The following is a 17,333-nucleotide window of genomic DNA, read 5'->3' as shown; positions in this document are numbered from 1 at the left end:
GGATATGCTGTTTGTTATTGTGGATATCTGAAATGATCATTTTGACTTCTAATGATTTTACTATGAATACAATTAATATCCAGCCTGATTACTAAAAACAGTATTTTAATAATTTGACAGATTATATGATTAAAAGGAGTATTTACATGCCATGACAGTGCAGCTGGTGTTTTCTGTTTGACAGTCTGTCTGTTGGGCATCATGGCAAAATGTGGCCCTGGTGAAGCCTAATGTAGCAGAAATGGTGTTGACAAATCTTTGTATCTTATAGAGGTACAAACAACTTTGTATCTCTATCAGGTTATGTGTCTATGAGATGCAAGATACAGTCAGAATGCTTAAGAACTACGTAGTTGACATGAACTGAAAGGTTGAGGGAGGATGCAGACTGAGAATTCACTTATGGCACAGCTGCTACAGTCTCCTTGCAGATTAGTCAAGAGTTCCTTGCATGGAACTGCCACCCCAAGGATTCAGATTTCTGCTTAGAAAAGGAGGATAGTTGTATTTAAATTTAATCCTTCAGGATTACTAAATCCAGCCTGCAACTAAAGCTGACTCGTCTTTAAAAGGCAGGGGTTTGTTTAATTGTTACTGGAGAACTTCCCCGAGCGGGATGATCTGATAATGTGCATTTATAAAGTGCTCATTTAAACAAACCTTTTATAAGACTTTTAGTTAAAGCACTTGAACAGATTTCTGTGTAGTTATGTTAACAAGTCAGCACTGGTTATTAAATAAAAGAGTTGCTGGTCCTATTAATTCTGAGGTCACTCTGTTTTGCCTCTGCTTTACCCTGGGGTACTTCATCATTTTCTACATCCTTGGAAATTAGTTAAAAGACACTTGTTATCAAGAAAGTTACAATCTTCTTCTGCAGCTGGTTTACTATCCACATCTACAACATCCAGTCGGTGACTGATGCGTGAACATTAACATGTCTCACAAGGTAGATTTTTCTAACCTCAACCATATGTCTTAAGTCCCTACCCTCAACCATGTGCAAGTAAGAGCAAAGTATAAAGCACTGGTAAAAGTGTTACATGCATTGAGCCTTAATTCTATGATCTCTGGTATGAGAGGCTGATTTGAAATCCACTATAAATGACCACATCAACCCTCAGCTAAAGAATGTCATCATGCAAACACACACGACAGCCCAGCATCATCAGATAGAAAAAGTGTGTGTGGATGTTGATGTTTTATGTCAGTAAGGATAGTGTTAGCAAAAATAGTAAATAGTGTTAGAAAAGTATTGTAATGGTACAATTATTGAGCTCCTTAGTAAAAACTTTTTTTTCTTCCTGTGGACCAACTTGGTTAAAATATAATCTGCCAGTAGATCAGGTTGCTTATACTGATGTTAAGAACTTAGGGTTATGGTTCATCCATTACAAATCAATAACAGTTAAATACTACATACAGTCACTTGTGTGGTGAATATCTCATGATAAGTTAGGTTCATAGCTGGTAACACAATGTTTGTTTAGAAAAATCTATTTTGAGTCTAATTGCAGACTGTTCTGGACTATTTTCCCTCACAATCCTCTCAATGTGCATGGTGGCCAAGTACAACTGTCCCATAAGCCTCACCTTTGTTCCAATCCAGAAATATCTTGAAAGACTCTTAGAACTAAAACTATTAGGAAGCTAAAGTAACTCTGCCACTCTCCTTTAACACTAATTTAACACTAAGGTTGCTAAGCCTGAGAATAATCCCTTACTTGAAATACCTCTAAGTACATTAGACGATCTTTGGCTTTGTAGTGTTTCCAAACTTGGTCTAGCATTTCATACATCTAATGATGTTAGATTTACATCAAAAGCAGTTATGAATTATATAATAAAATTGACACTAAAGTCGCTGACGGTTTGTACAGCACCCACAGAGCTGTCTTCAAAACTACAAGCACAATGTCAAGTGTGTTTCAAAGTTTTATTATAATAAATATACTTGGTTGTATGTACATTGTCTGACACTGCAGTATAGACTGTATGTACAAACCTTCTATAAGATGCAATGTTTACATTCAACACTTTTTGCAAGAAAACCCTGAAAAGGAACAAAAAACAGGCTTACAGTGATCAGGTGCATTATTAAATGAGGTGGACTCTCTTACTGTAGGTCCCAAGGCTCTCTTGAAGCACACACAGATTTTATGCAATGAAATATGAAGCAGGTCTACAACAATCTGTCAGTACAGATTATTATGATGCATTAAAACTGTGCTAACAGGAGTGTAGAACAGTGCAGATTTGATCACATCCAACTAGTGTGATTGTAAGAGCATGGATTAACTGTACTGGCTGTTGTATTAATTTCCACGGACCTATAGAACAAACCTAATTTTGAGACTAGATGGGCCCCCTGTGTGTTTAACAACACATCTTACTACCCTGGATTGAAAACATCAATTTAAAGCATCAATCAGCAGAACGTCAATGGGAATACTTAACCGCAGGCTACATTTACGCTTGAGCTTTTTCCCTAATCCACTAGGATTACGTGTTGTTTATATCATCCTGATGGCCAGACACTGTCACGTAATTTCTGACTTGTTTTCCCTCATCCAAAAATACATGACCTATTGCCCCTCAAAATACTTTTTAGGGCCCATGTCCATTCTCCCCCAATCTCTGCCTCTCTCTCTCTCTCGCTCTCTCTCTCTCTCTCACACACACACACACACACACACTGCCTAGTACATCTGATCAAGTGATTCCTCAACTTCGCCAAATACATTCACATAGGCTATCCCAGAGAAATTACTAACTGTGCGTGCCAACAGTTTTTCACCCCTTCGTGCCCCCACTTTCCTCTCTTTCTCTCCCCGTGGAGCAGCCGGTTCTTTTCCATGGCGGCGCTCTTGTGGGCAGACGCGCTGGATGTCCATCAGGTTGGGCGGTAAGGTGGTTACATATTGACGACCAAATATCCCAGAACCAGGGCCACTGCAATAATGACAACGAATACAATCACAGCCCCGACTGACGCAAAACCACCTTCCCTGGTGCCTCCACCTTCATCATCTTTGGGCTCCTCTTCGCAGATGGAGATGACGCCCACGGAGGAATTTCCTACACTCATGTTGGACTTGAGCTCGGCGCCTGCTTCCTGTTTGGCAACGACGGCCCACGGCGCCACTTGTACCTTCATCTCCATCTCCTCCATCATCTGGCTCACTTGGGTGATCTCAGTTTGCAGGTCTTTGAGGTCCGCTGTGTCGATGTTGCTGTCCGCCTCATATTTCATATTCTGCACGCTCATGGCCCGAGCCGCCACCGTGCTGGTGCTGCCGGTCATCCCCGTTTGGATAAGGTGCCTCGTCGGCACCTTGAGAGGGAAATCCTGCGCTATCTCCAGGGACCTTTTCATGTCCACTTCCAGAAGCTCCATGCTGCTAGAGAACAGCACCCACAGGCGCTCATACTCAGCCCGGTCATCTGTACTGATGGTCTTGTCTTTCAGCAGTGAGGTCAGTTTAGTCCTGTTGGCCACCGCCAGCTCCTGGGCCTTTTTACGGGTCTTCTTCAGCTCCTCTCGCAGGTTCTGGGAATCTGATGTGCTTCCCAGGGCGATAACAAGGTGCCTGTAACAGGCTGTGACTTTGTTCAAAGCGTCCAGCATTGTTTTGCACTCCTCTTTCCCCATGACTGATTTTAAGATAAAGCTATATCCTCGTCAAAAAATGTGAAATAACAAACAAAAGAAGCTTGGGGAGAAATGGCGAGCTATTGGTAGCGGTGGTGCAGTGCCCACCCTCAGTTTAGTTTCCACGAGAGCTCACCGCGCGTCCTACAAATCCACTCAACGCACCAGTCAGAGAAATTTCCTCTCTATCCATGTTTCCTCCTGAGCACAAGCAGGCACAAAGAACAGCTTAGAAATGAATGCTTCCATTTCCTAAATGGCTTTAGGTTACCTTTGAGCCTCCCCGATATTAGATCAAACGCCCCCGGAGCTTCTCTCCGGTAGGACGGATACGAACTGATGTGAAACAATCCAACGTCCGCTGTAAAAAGACTGCGATCCTGATTCAGCTACAGGTGCCCCAACATCCGCCTCACTGCCGTTAGCGCGGAGAGAACGATGCCTTCCTCCTCACTGGCTCAAAATGAGTCTATCGGTGCTGAAAATAATGCGCAGCTGGTTAAAACATTTTAAAAATCCGTTTTTAAAAGGAGAAAAGGTTTCAAAGCGACTAAAGCAAGAAGCCAAACGAGCTTTTTGCGTTTTGGTTTTGCTGCCGTATATCTGCGTGGGGAGCTGTCCACTTCAGAACCCAATCGATGATGTTTAAATACCAGTAAGCGCCTTCAGTGGTCACATGTGCGCACAAAACAGAGCCATTCAGAGACTAGAGCAGAGGCAAGCAGGAAAACAAAGCAGCCTCACTCACATTGGTTTGATCACAAAGGCGTCTGCTTTAAATGCGTCCTCTCATTGGCTGCTCTGTTTAAGTGGGCAGAGCTGCGATGTCTCTCAAGCTTCTCAGTCACAGATCCTTCATATACCTCCCCGCAACTTATTTACCATCAGTCTTATGAATTTTTACAAGTTGTCCTCTACATTACCAGAATCAAACTGAACAAAAATGAATTGCTGTTCATAAAATTGATGTCATTTAGATGCAAGTCTGCTGAATCAACTTGCCATGCGCAAGGAGGATGCCAACTGTTGCAGGCATTATTGGTTGAATAATGTGTTGTTAAGTTTAGCTCCTGCTGTGCTGAGAGAGATCTGAGGCAGATAAAGCTCTGTGGTGTTTGCCTGATTTGCTCTTTTTGAATTATTGAAGCAGATGCAGCCTAATGATCCAACAACTGTCAAGCTAATGGACTGAAGCAAGGGGTAGCCTTGAGGAGGCAAGAATGAGTCTCACTGTTGGGTTTAACATGACTTTCTGAGATGCTATGTATGTTGCTCATATTTGAGGCATAAGATTGATCAAGTGTCATTAAATGTTGAATTTAAACGGCTGGTGGCTGTAACATTAATAGCTGATTAAGAGCAAATAGCTGAGTCAGATTATCACCTCTCATCTTTTGGTAAGCATTTGTCAGTTATACAGTTATAATTGTATGACTGAGCTGCAGTGCTGTTACCAGATGCATTCAGTGGTCAAATTAGACATTTGTGAATTTATAGTGAGGCAACTTGAAATGATAGCTCAAGAAGGCATCCTTGTAGATGTTTTTTTTTCTCTCTCTCTTTTAAATATAGCTTATATGATCAATTCTTTGTGGATGTTTAATGTAGTCTTATATATTTTCTCATACAAAATACCAGTGAAAAGTTTTGCATTAAGTGAAGATGTAACATATTCTAAAATCTCACTTTCTGTTTTTAGCTGACAATGTTTTGCAAGTTATTTAAATGCTTCATTGTTGGGAATTCAGTCACATCAATTTTCTCCCCAACAAACAGGACCTCTGACCTGTAAACTACTCCAAATTTAGGAATTTACAGTAAATCTGTTCAATCCCATCTTCCTGGTCTTTACACAGTACTCTTAACAGAACAAAGTGTCTGTTTGTCTTGTTTCCTATAATGAGATTGATGATAAGCTTATCTGTTGGATTCAAGTGTTGGGGATGACTCAGACATGCTGTGGTCTGACAGGCTCAGAGTGAACACATCATGGAAAGCCTGAGTTTTGATTTCCTGTGCCAAGGCTTTCTGTGGTGTGCTGTTACACAAGCAAGTAACAGGGAAGCTCACTTGACATTAATGATATTACACTAACTCCAGAAAAGATGAGCAGTTCCTAAAAAAAAATTTCTTTTTCTTTCTTTTATTTCGATTGGATTTTATTTAGTCAATGCAGTCTCAAAGAAAACACATTAAAATGTTTATGTTTCTTCATTCACAATAATGTTAATGCAATCAAGGATCTGGGATTTCTACATGCCAAATGCTTAAACAAAGGTAAGTTAAGCATTACTAAAGAACCGCAGTACTTAACAGTCATGATGGAGAGTAGTGCAAAATATGCTCTTGTAGAGTAATTCCTAAACTTTGTTGTTTGTGTGTGTGTTTCATTTAATTTAGTTTGCACTGATAATTTTAATATTACACAACTCCCTGATGCACTGAAAGTAAAGTTATGATAATTTTTTAAATTATCCCATAAAAATGTATTAGTTAATATCACAGAAAAAGCAATAAATAGAGAATATTTGAATAATTAGCATACATTTTCTGTTCTTCCAGCTCCTTTGAAGCAGCTGCTGATTCTTTATTAAGTCTCTGTTGTGTGGCTCAAGTTTTAAAAACCACTATTACTAGATTAGGAGTAGGCAAGTCCTAGAGAGCCGCAGATCTGCAGGGTTTAGATGTTTCTGTGCTCCAACACACCTGATACAAATAAATGGATCCAACAGACTATCCTACAGACTGTAGGTTAATTACCAAGTCCAGTAGCATAGTTAAGAAGTTACCTCAAAACAATCATGTTTTAAACACTACAAAAAAATTATAATAAAATATCTGATATATAATAATATAATAATACAATAAAATATAATTTGTTAATAGAAGGCCTAATGCACCAATCGTTATTATGAATACTTTTGTTTATGAGTCCTACTTTTAGTCACATTGCCAAAAATTTTCATCTCTTCCTTTATCTGTAGCACTTTCAGCTGCAGCTGTGCTCGAAAAGTGCTATATAAATAAAGAAAATACTTAATTACTTCCTATCTAAGAAAACTAACATCTGAGTGCCAACATCCTTGAACAAAATCAGATCTTGTTTTGTGTTCAGCTGTTCAGTTTATTAAAATACTATAATAGAATTATAACTATGTTTTTTTTACAGACTTTTAAAGTTACTTGGTAATTTACTAATTATTTTGTTATTAAAAAAAGATAGCAAGATATTGTAGATTGAGATATCAGATTATATTTCCTTCAGGATAAAATTAAAGTAGATTATATTTTATTCATTCGAGAACAAATCACAGTCAAGACTGAATTTTATTTCATCGCTGGTCTTCCTAACAACATTGGTACAATAGACTGCACACACGTGTATTACAGCACTTTAAAAAGATTTGTTCCCTCAACCCAAATAAAATCACTCCATAAATTTTTATCTTAGTGACTCCCAGATCCACCTGCTGAATGTCGTGTTTAATAATGAAAATTAACTACAACAGTTTTATGGTTATTTTTGGGCTTTTACCTATGCAAAGTAGGGCTATCTGTCACATCTTTTTAACTTACAAGAGATTGGCATTCACCAATTTAAGAGGGAAGATACAAACAGTTTTTCGGCCTATGACCAAGTTTGTGAATCTTACTCAAGATTTTCTTAAATATATTCTTAAATACAACCTAAGAACGATGGTTAGCGAACCGGGCTCATTAAAACTGGCCAATCATCAAGCTCCTGTGCTGTTTGTCATGTTAGCTTGTGGTGCTAAAAATTCAACAGCAATGACATCACAATTGATTGGATGAGCAGCATAATGTATGGAAATAACGCTTTCTGTGTCTTTGACATTGAAGGGTATTCTGTTTTGCGTAGGGAAATTATTTTGGTTAAAATACATTGAGCAGGAAATGATATTCAGAGATTTTATTAAAGGTCTTTATATGCTTCTTATTTCATGCACAATTTAAAATTTATTTAGCTGTCAGTTTTTGTCTTTGCAATCAGTAATTCACAATGACAAAATTAATTTGTTAGTTTTTAAAGTTTTTGAAAGTTAAATCTCTTATAATTAAAGAATAATAATAAAAATAATAAGCAGACTATTAATCTGGTGCTCTGCCCCTTTGACAAGCAGTTTATCCCAGACTGGGCATATCCTCAGGTTCGATGGAAGGTGTGTGCATGTTTACTGATATTTTATAAGTCTGCCTAGAAGTATTATTTGGAGTTTTAATCTGGTCTTTGGCTTGGCCACTTAAAGACAGAATTGTTCTATAACCACCTCAGCAACCATCTTGGCACTGTTATTTAGGTCACTGTTGTTCCCCTGTGACGGGTTGAGCTGTCACAGGGGAACTGCTGAGCAGATTTCATTTAATTTTTGAGGACCCATCTCTATTTTTGGATGTAAACATTCTCCCTTCACACCTTCACATGTCATGTGCACCTGCATTAACAGTATATTAGCAGTGGAGTCAAAAACAGGGTTATTTCCAAAACATTGTGCTACAACTGTATGCAGCTGAAAAAAATCAGAAGCATCTCATATAAAGAAAGTTCTTTTAACTACCCAAAACAAGAGCAGCAAATAAAGTAGTCACTGTTTGGGCAGCCCACAATACACAACAAATAAATAACGCTGCTGCTGTCCACAGTGATGAATTAGGGAATACATACAGGTCTCATCAGTTAATACTTGTATTTAAATTTAAGAAAAATCAGGAACCTTAGGTGGAAAAAAAGAAATGTAACCTTAAATTTGACTATTTTTAGAGCTCAGAAGAGCTCATCTTGCTTTTCAGAGGCGCTGAGTTCCCCTTAGCACCCCACTAATTACAACCCTGAACACTACCATGTTCATGATCATAATGCAGCATTCTTACAGCATCATCTTGCCAATTGCCTGTGTGGGTGATAATATTTAATCAAACTATTTACATTCGAGAATGGTATAAAAGTCATAAAGCCACCAGATGTAAGTTTTTCTTGTTATCAATTAAGTGTGTTTGTGCAGCAGTGATTAAAGCAAGACAATCAAAAAAGGAAAGTGTAAGAAAAATCATGTACATTATCATTATGTTTTACTATTATAATGTATGATTTATTATACTTTTTACCAATCATTATGTTTTAAGTATTAAGATTTAGGAAATGTGCTCTGCAGCATTCTTTGTGCATGTGTGCTGGTTTTATGCTTGAGGCCGAAGAAACAGAAAGTCAAGGCCATGGACGAGATGAAAGGACGTGATTGTACCAGGAGGAGGCCAGACATTAACCTACCCTTGCCTCCTATTTTTCATGTCTTATCTTTAGTGAAAAATGCTGCAACCTGAGACTTGTGTAATTCTGAAGTGTTTGATATTTGAGGGCAGGAATTCATGAACCTCCCTTTATAACGTCTTGTGATGTGTCAAACAATTCAGTGTGTATCATACTTGTATGGTGTGTACACTCCTTGCAAGTAAAATTGTATACATTGAGTAATGCTCTGTGTCGTTCTTGTGTTGAAGGTTTAGCTTTGCAGTGGTGTTGTGAAGAATTTTCCCAACAGAAAGGATCAAAAAGGAAAGAATGCACTCCGTTCAAAAGAAACAATTGTTGATAAAAGAAATATATTATTGGCTGTTTGCTGTTATAGATTTTCCTTTACTTTTTGCATTAGATGACCTCTTTAATTGGCATAATCAGTACATTAGTTGTTAAACTATGTACTCTTTGTTTGTATACCTAAGTTTGTGTCCTTAGCTGACTCAATCTGTTAATCCATATATATAAAAAAATATAATAACTCTTTTTCTTAAAGCACAGCGATGTATTATGTATGCTTGGCTGAAACATGTTATGACATTAGCACAAAGATGAACAAACAAATCCAGAGGTTCAAGAGGTTAAGATGGAGAGAAAATCTAAAAAGAAGAAAGTTATTTTTGAGGGGAGGGTAGGGAGGTTGACAACTCTTGCCATAATATAATATTAACTATAATCCAGATTAGCAGGCTCCTACAGGTTTTGGGATTAGCAGTGTAATGCTCTCTAATGTATCTTTTAATGGGAGCTGTCATTTCTCTGGCTTATTCTTTTATCATATGGAATCAATGTTGTTAGTTCAGCTGGTACTCAACAGACTTTACATGGGATGCCACTGCAAAAAGGATACACATAAACATATTTTGCCTCAAAGTGCAATAACCCTCTGTGCAAATGCATTAGAAGCCTCTGTAATAATCTCACCAGGCCTTTTTGATAATCCAAGGAAAAAGCTTCCACACTGACTGCCATGAAAGTTTGCTGTCTAAAGCAGAAAAGGCTCATACAGTGTTTTATATTGTTTTTGTCATCTGTTGCTACTAAACATATGAGCAATATTACACTAATTTGATAATGATGATGATTATAATAATAATAATAATAATAATAATAATAAGAAGAAGAAGAAGAAGAAGAAGAAGAAGAAGAAGAAGAAGAAGAAGAAGAAGAAGAAAACATCCAGAAACAAATCCAGTATCAAAACTCTGAATAAGGAACAAAGCGATTAGTTATTGGGGGTGTCCTGGATCACCGTCTTGATCCAGGAATTTTTTCGAAGATTCTTTACTATTGGGGAAAAAGGAATAATTTTTGCCACCATCACTGGCAAAAAAAAATTGCAATGGCATGGCAGAGGTCCGCATTCTCTGAGTGCTTCTAGTTTATCAAGTGCATAAAAAGACTGAGGTAGATAATAAAACTAAGTGCTATATTAAAATAAAATAAAGTAAACTTAAAATAAAAGACAATAAAATAGGCAGTTAGTTAAAAATACAACTAGCAAAAAAGACACCGGACATAGTTCTATAAGGCAGCAAAAACAAACCACTGTGTGACTGTGCTGTCAAAATGTTGTTTCCCAGAATCCATTAAAACATCACTCACCTCACTCCTCCAGGTTTGACCTCCTAGCATTACATATCTACAACAGGATTAGTCTTCTGTGTAGCTCTAATCATACATGATCATGGAAAGCTGACTGGAAGTCTTGTTAGTAATGTAAAGAGAAATCTCTTAGAAGCCAAAGATCTCTTAGGCCTCAGATGTTGATTTGGAAGTGAGCTGCAGCTTGTTTTATGTGGTTTGGGAGGGCTGTGTTGGTAATTGAAGCAGGCAAATCAAATAGGAAAAGACATGTTTGTGGAAATATAAGGAAGATTCAGTCACTTAGGAAACATAGTATACTGCAGGGAAAGGAAAAGGAGAGGTGTGGGGCAGAGAACCAGGAAGTCTGTTTTGTTGAATTATTGATAGACTTCATCCACTGTGTGTTCTCTTACATGACACTGTGTTCAGTATTGGGGTGAACTGTGAGTCACTCATTCATGAAGGTCTATGCTCTCTACTCAACTTTGACTTTAACACCCTCGTGCACACAGTTGTTTGCATTGCAGAAAACATATTATAAATGCTGATATTTTTAAAGCAAAATTCTAAATATAAAATTCACGGATTTAGAAAGTGGAGTGCTACTTTTTGTTCCCCAAATGAAGCAAAGTACCAGCAGTGTGATTCTGCCATCTCAATTTATGCAATACGAGTACACTTACACATCCACACACAGAACCCCAGTCTTCTCCCTCAACCTTTTATGAAAAGGAAAGCTAAGCTTGCCCTAAAAGCATTCATAAGCTATAAACTTTGCATTGATCGCAGCAAATATGATGCGGCTCTCAGCAACGGCAGGTTTCACAGTGGAATGCATGTGGGGGAGGCAAACCAAAGTGAGGTGATGATTCAAAAAGGAAAAAAAAAAGGAAAGAAAGAAAAAGTATATTTTTTGCCATCCTAAAGCAGCACTCCTCATCCTCTGCTTATGAAAACAGCATGCTGAATGCTACAGTGATGATCCTAAATTCACTTTATAAATGCACAGAAGAAAAGCTTAATCATTTAACTTATTATTAAGTGTGCTTTCTACTCTTAGGTATTGTTTGAACAGAAGATATGATAATTGAGAAGTTGTGATTTTTAGATGTGCTCGGTTTTAGATTTTGATACTGGGTCATGCCTTGCTGTTCCTCCCTGTTTCAAGTCTTCCTGCAGAGCTGTAGTCTTAACAGACACACATCAGATTGCTATTGATCTTTTTGTCCAATTCGCCATCAGATGGCAAGTCAGAGGTGCATTTCCTTTAAAGCTTTTAAGTTACAGCCTCACAGAAAAATAGCTGAGACCTCTGTGACCAGGAATTGTAACAATCTGGCTTGTATTTGAGCATGAATACATTTCTTTTAAGTAGATTGGAGTAAGCCTCCTTAATGTTCTACAGAACATAGTATGGCTTCCATGCCAAACTGAGATGAGCTGCAAAGATCCATGACATCTGTTCGGTCAAAGCTTAGCCCTAATCCCATCACATCAAGGTAAACCATAAGAGGTGAGCTTCATGAAAATCAATATGGTTAAATAATGACACAAGAGGCTAAGATGCATACCATTTTCTTTGCTCTTTGCAATTTTGAATCAGTCTCAAAATATTTATTTTATATGAGCTACCATTCAAACACACACCTCTTTTCACTCTCCACTTCTTACAGTAGCATTTGCCCATCTTGTCATCCTATGCTCCTATGTGTGAAGGAGGTACTTGTTTGTTCATTGGCTCCTCTCTCTGAAGCTTTAATGTAATCCATTGTGCCTCTGCCTTTTTGCAAAAAATAGATCAATGCACTGAATTGAGGAAACAAGTGCACTAAAAAAGATGTCATTCACCAGGCTCTTAAAAGAACTCCATCACAACACCATACTTTGGGAGCTTTGTATAATTAATATAATGAATAAATTACGCTATTTTAACAATGTTGTTTATTACTTATTACACTTATTACATGCCTATGTTGTTTCTGCATGTGCCAACTGCAACCGTGCATACAAGGACGCGTCACTGTCAAGAGGGCATAGGGTCTATGCCCTGGCCTACTTTACTCTTTTACTTTTAGAAAAGCCAGCAGATTGTCCTCAGAAAATCCCCTCTAAAAGGCTTCTAGGTTTGATTTGTGAGTGTGAGGCAACACAGCAGAGATAAGCCTTTATAATGTCCAAGGCTGTTCCATCTTGGTCAATCTCCATGTCACCGAGAATAACTTTGTCAGTTGTCAAAGCTTTAGCTATCTCACTTAGGTTTGTGTGTCAGAAGGAGGATTTGAGTCTGTACGGGGTTCTTGGATATTTGAGACAGATTATTGCGTGTACAGAAACCCTGATGAGATCAGTTGGGCTGGATGTGCATTAGCAGAATTAGACTTTTAAAAGCATCAGGTCATATGGTTTTTGATCTCAATGCCATCTGCAAATTCATAAATTCAGATTTATAAATGCAACATTATATATAAACAGAAAGGGGGAAAAGTTTGAGAGATTTGATGCAAAAGTGTAAAAGACAAGTGCAATTAAATGTCCCATTGAATGGGTCAAATTCAAGAGCACTCAAATATAACAAAATGTAATTCAGTCACATCTTGTTTAATATAGCTTTAACCAGTTTAGATGTTAAATGTTGAAGTTTTGCAAGAGAAATAGATGTTCATTCCTACCAGTTGCAATATGTCAGTTTCCCAGCAGTTCGTTGTCATCGTTGCTTGATTGTCTTCTTTATGATGAGCTATAAATTTTCAGGACACACTCTGTTGGAAGTCATGTAGAATGAGGTCTAGCAGTGTCCTTCTGAAATGCATGGGCCCCTGGGGGGAAAACCTTGGCAGTAGCATATTTCTTTCCAAAAACTTCTATATTAAAGTAGGCCTCTGCATCAGTATTTCTTGCACAAGCCATCTATGCAATAAAGACTGATACACCCACATACAGAGGAATTCCTCTGATTCGCTGAATCTTTTCACATTGTAGTGCACTGTTGATGTTAAAAGACCAAGGTTCTTTGCTATCTTACATTGAGATTTTTTTCTTTGGATGTCATGATCATGGGCTGTGTTTGCGTCATGATCATGTATGTCGTTTTTTAGTTATGGTTTTGGTTTATAGTTCTGGTTTTTGTCATGTTTAGTTTCTGTTTTAAGATCATGGTTTGGGTTTTTGGGTTTTGTCATGTTTAGTTCAGTTTGTAGTTTTCCCTCATGTGCTCTGTTTTCTGTTCCTGGCTTGTTAGATCAGTTCCTGTTTTGAGTTCAGAATAAACCTTGGTCAACAGCATCATTCTGCCTCCTGCCTTACTGTCTGCATTTGGGTCCTCACCTCCACCGCCTTTCTTGACATAGGATCTTATTTAGGATTTCTCTGTCCAGCTCTGGCATAAAGTGGTGATCCACAACCCATCCTTGCTTTGATGCATGCTTCTTTATACCCAGTCCTGACATTCTCACCTGTCACAAAAAAAGCCTCCTGATTGACAGTGTAACATATAATCTATAAATTTTTCTGTTTCTTTTGTGTCATGTTTTCTCAATTAAGTTGGTCAGTGAAGAGTTTCTGGAAATTTGGTTTGTATAACGTTTCACAATTGAGTTAATATCAGCAAAAAACAAATCATATGATTAAGAGATCAGATCTTTGAGACAAGATCTGGGATTCTGTCAGTCACAGATCTGGTAAAGCATGCAGATTTACAACATAAGTGACAAAAGATCAGGATCCCAGACTGGGATAAAGGTTAACATTTTAGCAAGACAAAGATGCAAAGTATTTACCCAAGAAAGCACAGAAGTGGCTTAAGCTAAACTCATTAAATGTCCTGAAGTGAACCAGTCAGAGTTTGGATATAAACCTGTGCTGAACTCAAAATACCAAAGACATTTAAATGAAGCATTTTTGTTTTGAAGAATTTAGAGGCCATTTTTTGTCACCTCCAAAGAGAAAAATATGGCACAAGCCTGTCTGTGTTTTTCCGTACAATACAACCCTAACCTTTGCAAGGTAAGGATGTGCAGGCAAAAGCTGTGAGGAATTGGTATGCATGGTTTTTAAAGAAATTGTTTTGTATTTTCAGAAAAGTAATAACTACTTATCACAGGTAAAAAATAGTCTGTGATACACTGGATTAGTTTAAGGTAAAGACTGAGGAGAAACTCAATTGTGGCTCTGCCCAAAAGTAACAACAGTCACTAAAGCTTCTTTTCAGGTTAAAGAAATCCTACATCAGTATCAGAGAGTGTTGACTGGGACCCAGCACAACAGGTAAAAGTTGTATAAAAAGCAAGAAAATCTGTCTGCTGTCTCTGACAGAGAATACTGCATTCATCTTGCTTTTACTGTGTCATCTCTCCAGACAGTATTGAATCAGTTCTATGTTGACTCTGGTTTGATCTCTTGCTCTGTCTCTGTCTGTTTCTTTTCCTCTCTTTCTCTGACAAAGTCCTCTTTTGTTTCTTCTGAATCATCCAGCAGTTGCTATTTGCTTGCTAGCATGTGATGCGTTGCATAAAGTGAAATTCAGTTGCAACATCACACTAGGCAGCAACGCCTCCAAAATAATGTACACAAATGTCAGCACGCCATCAAACAAGTCAGGAACGCAAAGTTTTAAGGTTGTCATGTTACAAAGTGTGAGCTTAAGAATGTGTGGTGGTGTGGTGGTTAGCACTGTCATCTTACAGCACGAAGGTTTCTGGTCTGCAACTCAACAAACATCTCACTGTGTGGAGTTTGTATGTTCTCCCCATGCATGTATGGGTTCTCTCCAGTTGCTCTAGCTTCATCCCACAGTCTAAAAACATACATGTCAGTTAATTGGCAATACTAAATTCTTCTTATAAGTGAGTGTGACCATGAGTGGGTGTTTGTCGCTTTGTGTTGTCTAGATGCGTTAATAATTTGGGTTATGACAACTCAAACTTTAAACATCCGTAAAAATCTAACTGTATCCATTCTAATGTATTTATCAGACTTTCAGCACATGACACTACCCAGGTAGGAGTTTGTTCTGTCTCTGCAAGTGAAAGTAATGTTGGAGTTGTGCTACCTCATAAGGAACTTCACATTTTGTTCTTGTCTTGCTTGTGTTTACTGTCTCTACATTTTTTGTTCCACTCTGACATAAGCTGAGCCAAGCATCAGCTTTTCCCCTTTTATTCCAGCAGCACCTCACACACACACACACACTGACAAGGGGACAAACTAAGGCGATATCACATGGTCACTCCAAACCACTCTGCTCTATACTCAGCTTTGTTTCACTTCGTTTCACTCCAAAAGCTTGCATGCCAACAAAAGGTGGTAAAGGGGAGTGCACCAAAATATTGTACAGAGAAACCAAGGCCCCAAGAAGGAGATTGTATTTGTTGCATGAGCACTTAGCATTTATTATTTAATCAGATACAAGACTCCTGCTTACATCAGGGGTTAAAATTAAACTACTCTGCTTCTCTCAGTCATTATTCAGTTTGTTGTGCCTTTTCTGGTCCAGTCCAGATGTTTTTGGGGATGTATATCAGATAGGAAAAGCCTAGGGAGGATGCATCACACAATTTACACACAGCCACTGTGGCTGCTCCTTTGGCCATCACTCAGATGCTCATTTAGCCGTAATGGAGGGAGAAGCAGCTCTGGAAATGGAAAGGGCTTCAGTCCCCAGATTCAGCCTTTAAGCTGCTTTAGAGGATTGCTGGGTATTTTTTCTCTCCCTCCGTCTAAAACAGACAGCTGATACTGGCTCTGAACCAGAACAGGAGAGGGTAGAAGCTCTGAGCTTTCACTGCGCAGCTGCAGACACAAGGCAGGCAGCAGCCAAGCTGCTTTGTCTTGGCTTTGTAATCTACTCTTGGGAGACACGTGATGGCAGAGACTACTGCCAGGAAGGTCCTGCTGCTCCCTACTCAGGGTGTCAGGTGGGCATCTGTCCCCAGCTGACCGCCACAAATCTGGTTTGGGCCAACCTAAATATTTCACTGAGTCAGTCCATGTACTTCTCTTTGGCTGCACTTAATGTGTATTCTAAAATACCTGCAGTATCGTGGCACCACAGACTGGGCCAAAAATGTAACATACATTAAAGTTTAAACTTGCAGCAGGCGTTGTAGAAACAGTTTTCTGCTTCGTTAAATTACTCATGCTTGAATTTTTGTTGTAGTAGACATTCAAAGTGACAGTCGCAGCAACAAACTCCTGAGAATTCATTTAGTTTGTTTTAAGAGAGCCACTGGGTTGTCAGAATGCCTCTTTTTTAAAATTCATCCCTGGTATTTTCTGCACCATTTCAAGATAAAAAAAAAAAGTTAAAGTGAGGAGTGATTTTAAAAGGATCGATTCAGGCTTTACAATGATGGAAATGAGTGTAGAAATGCGTTCTCAACACACAAATGAAAGAGAAGCAAAAATTAACTGCAGTTGTGAGTATAATACACTTTAAAATGAAAGACACAAAATAATTACATGCTCCCTTAATACATTTCAGTTGAGACGAATAAATCACAGAAAGTCACAAATGTAATTAAATGTAATTCCTTTTTATGAAGTCTCATTTGGCTGGATGCTGTGAAGTAGAACCATGCCCATTCATGCAGTGCATCCAGTCATGTATATTGGAATGAAACAAAATGAAAACATGAAATGAAAAATACTTTATTTATTCCAAAGGGAAATTATTTTTATACATATATAAATTTGTGTACAGAAAACAGTTCCTTTTAACAAAATGTAGATGAGCTTTTCTGTCCTGTAGTTAAATGGGAGATTGTTGTCCACTGCTTTTAACTT

The 17,333-nt window shown here is 38.2% G+C and overlaps 1 protein-coding gene across 1 annotated transcript; it reads right to left on the bottom strand.

Annotated features, from left to right (window-relative positions):
• Positions 1-1,968: 1,968 nt before the first annotated feature.
• On the bottom strand, positions 1,969-4,414 carry LOC121641208 (regulator of G-protein signaling 9-binding protein). Its single transcript, XM_041987216.1, has one exon. It carries the CDS (start codon positions 3,650-3,652, stop codon positions 2,915-2,917), a length of 738 nt encoding a protein of 245 aa, XP_041843150.1. The 5' UTR covers positions 3,653-4,414; the 3' UTR covers positions 1,969-2,914.
• Positions 4,415-17,333: the final 12,919 nt, after the last annotated feature.

Source organism: Melanotaenia boesemani, chromosome 1 (assembly GCF_017639745.1).
Source record: "Melanotaenia boesemani isolate fMelBoe1 chromosome 1, fMelBoe1.pri, whole genome shotgun sequence".
Classification (NCBI taxonomy): Eukaryota; Metazoa; Chordata; class Actinopteri; order Atheriniformes; family Melanotaeniidae; genus Melanotaenia; species Melanotaenia boesemani.
Note: the sequence above shows the minus strand (reverse complement) of the source record. Positions and strands in the feature narration are given on the sequence as shown.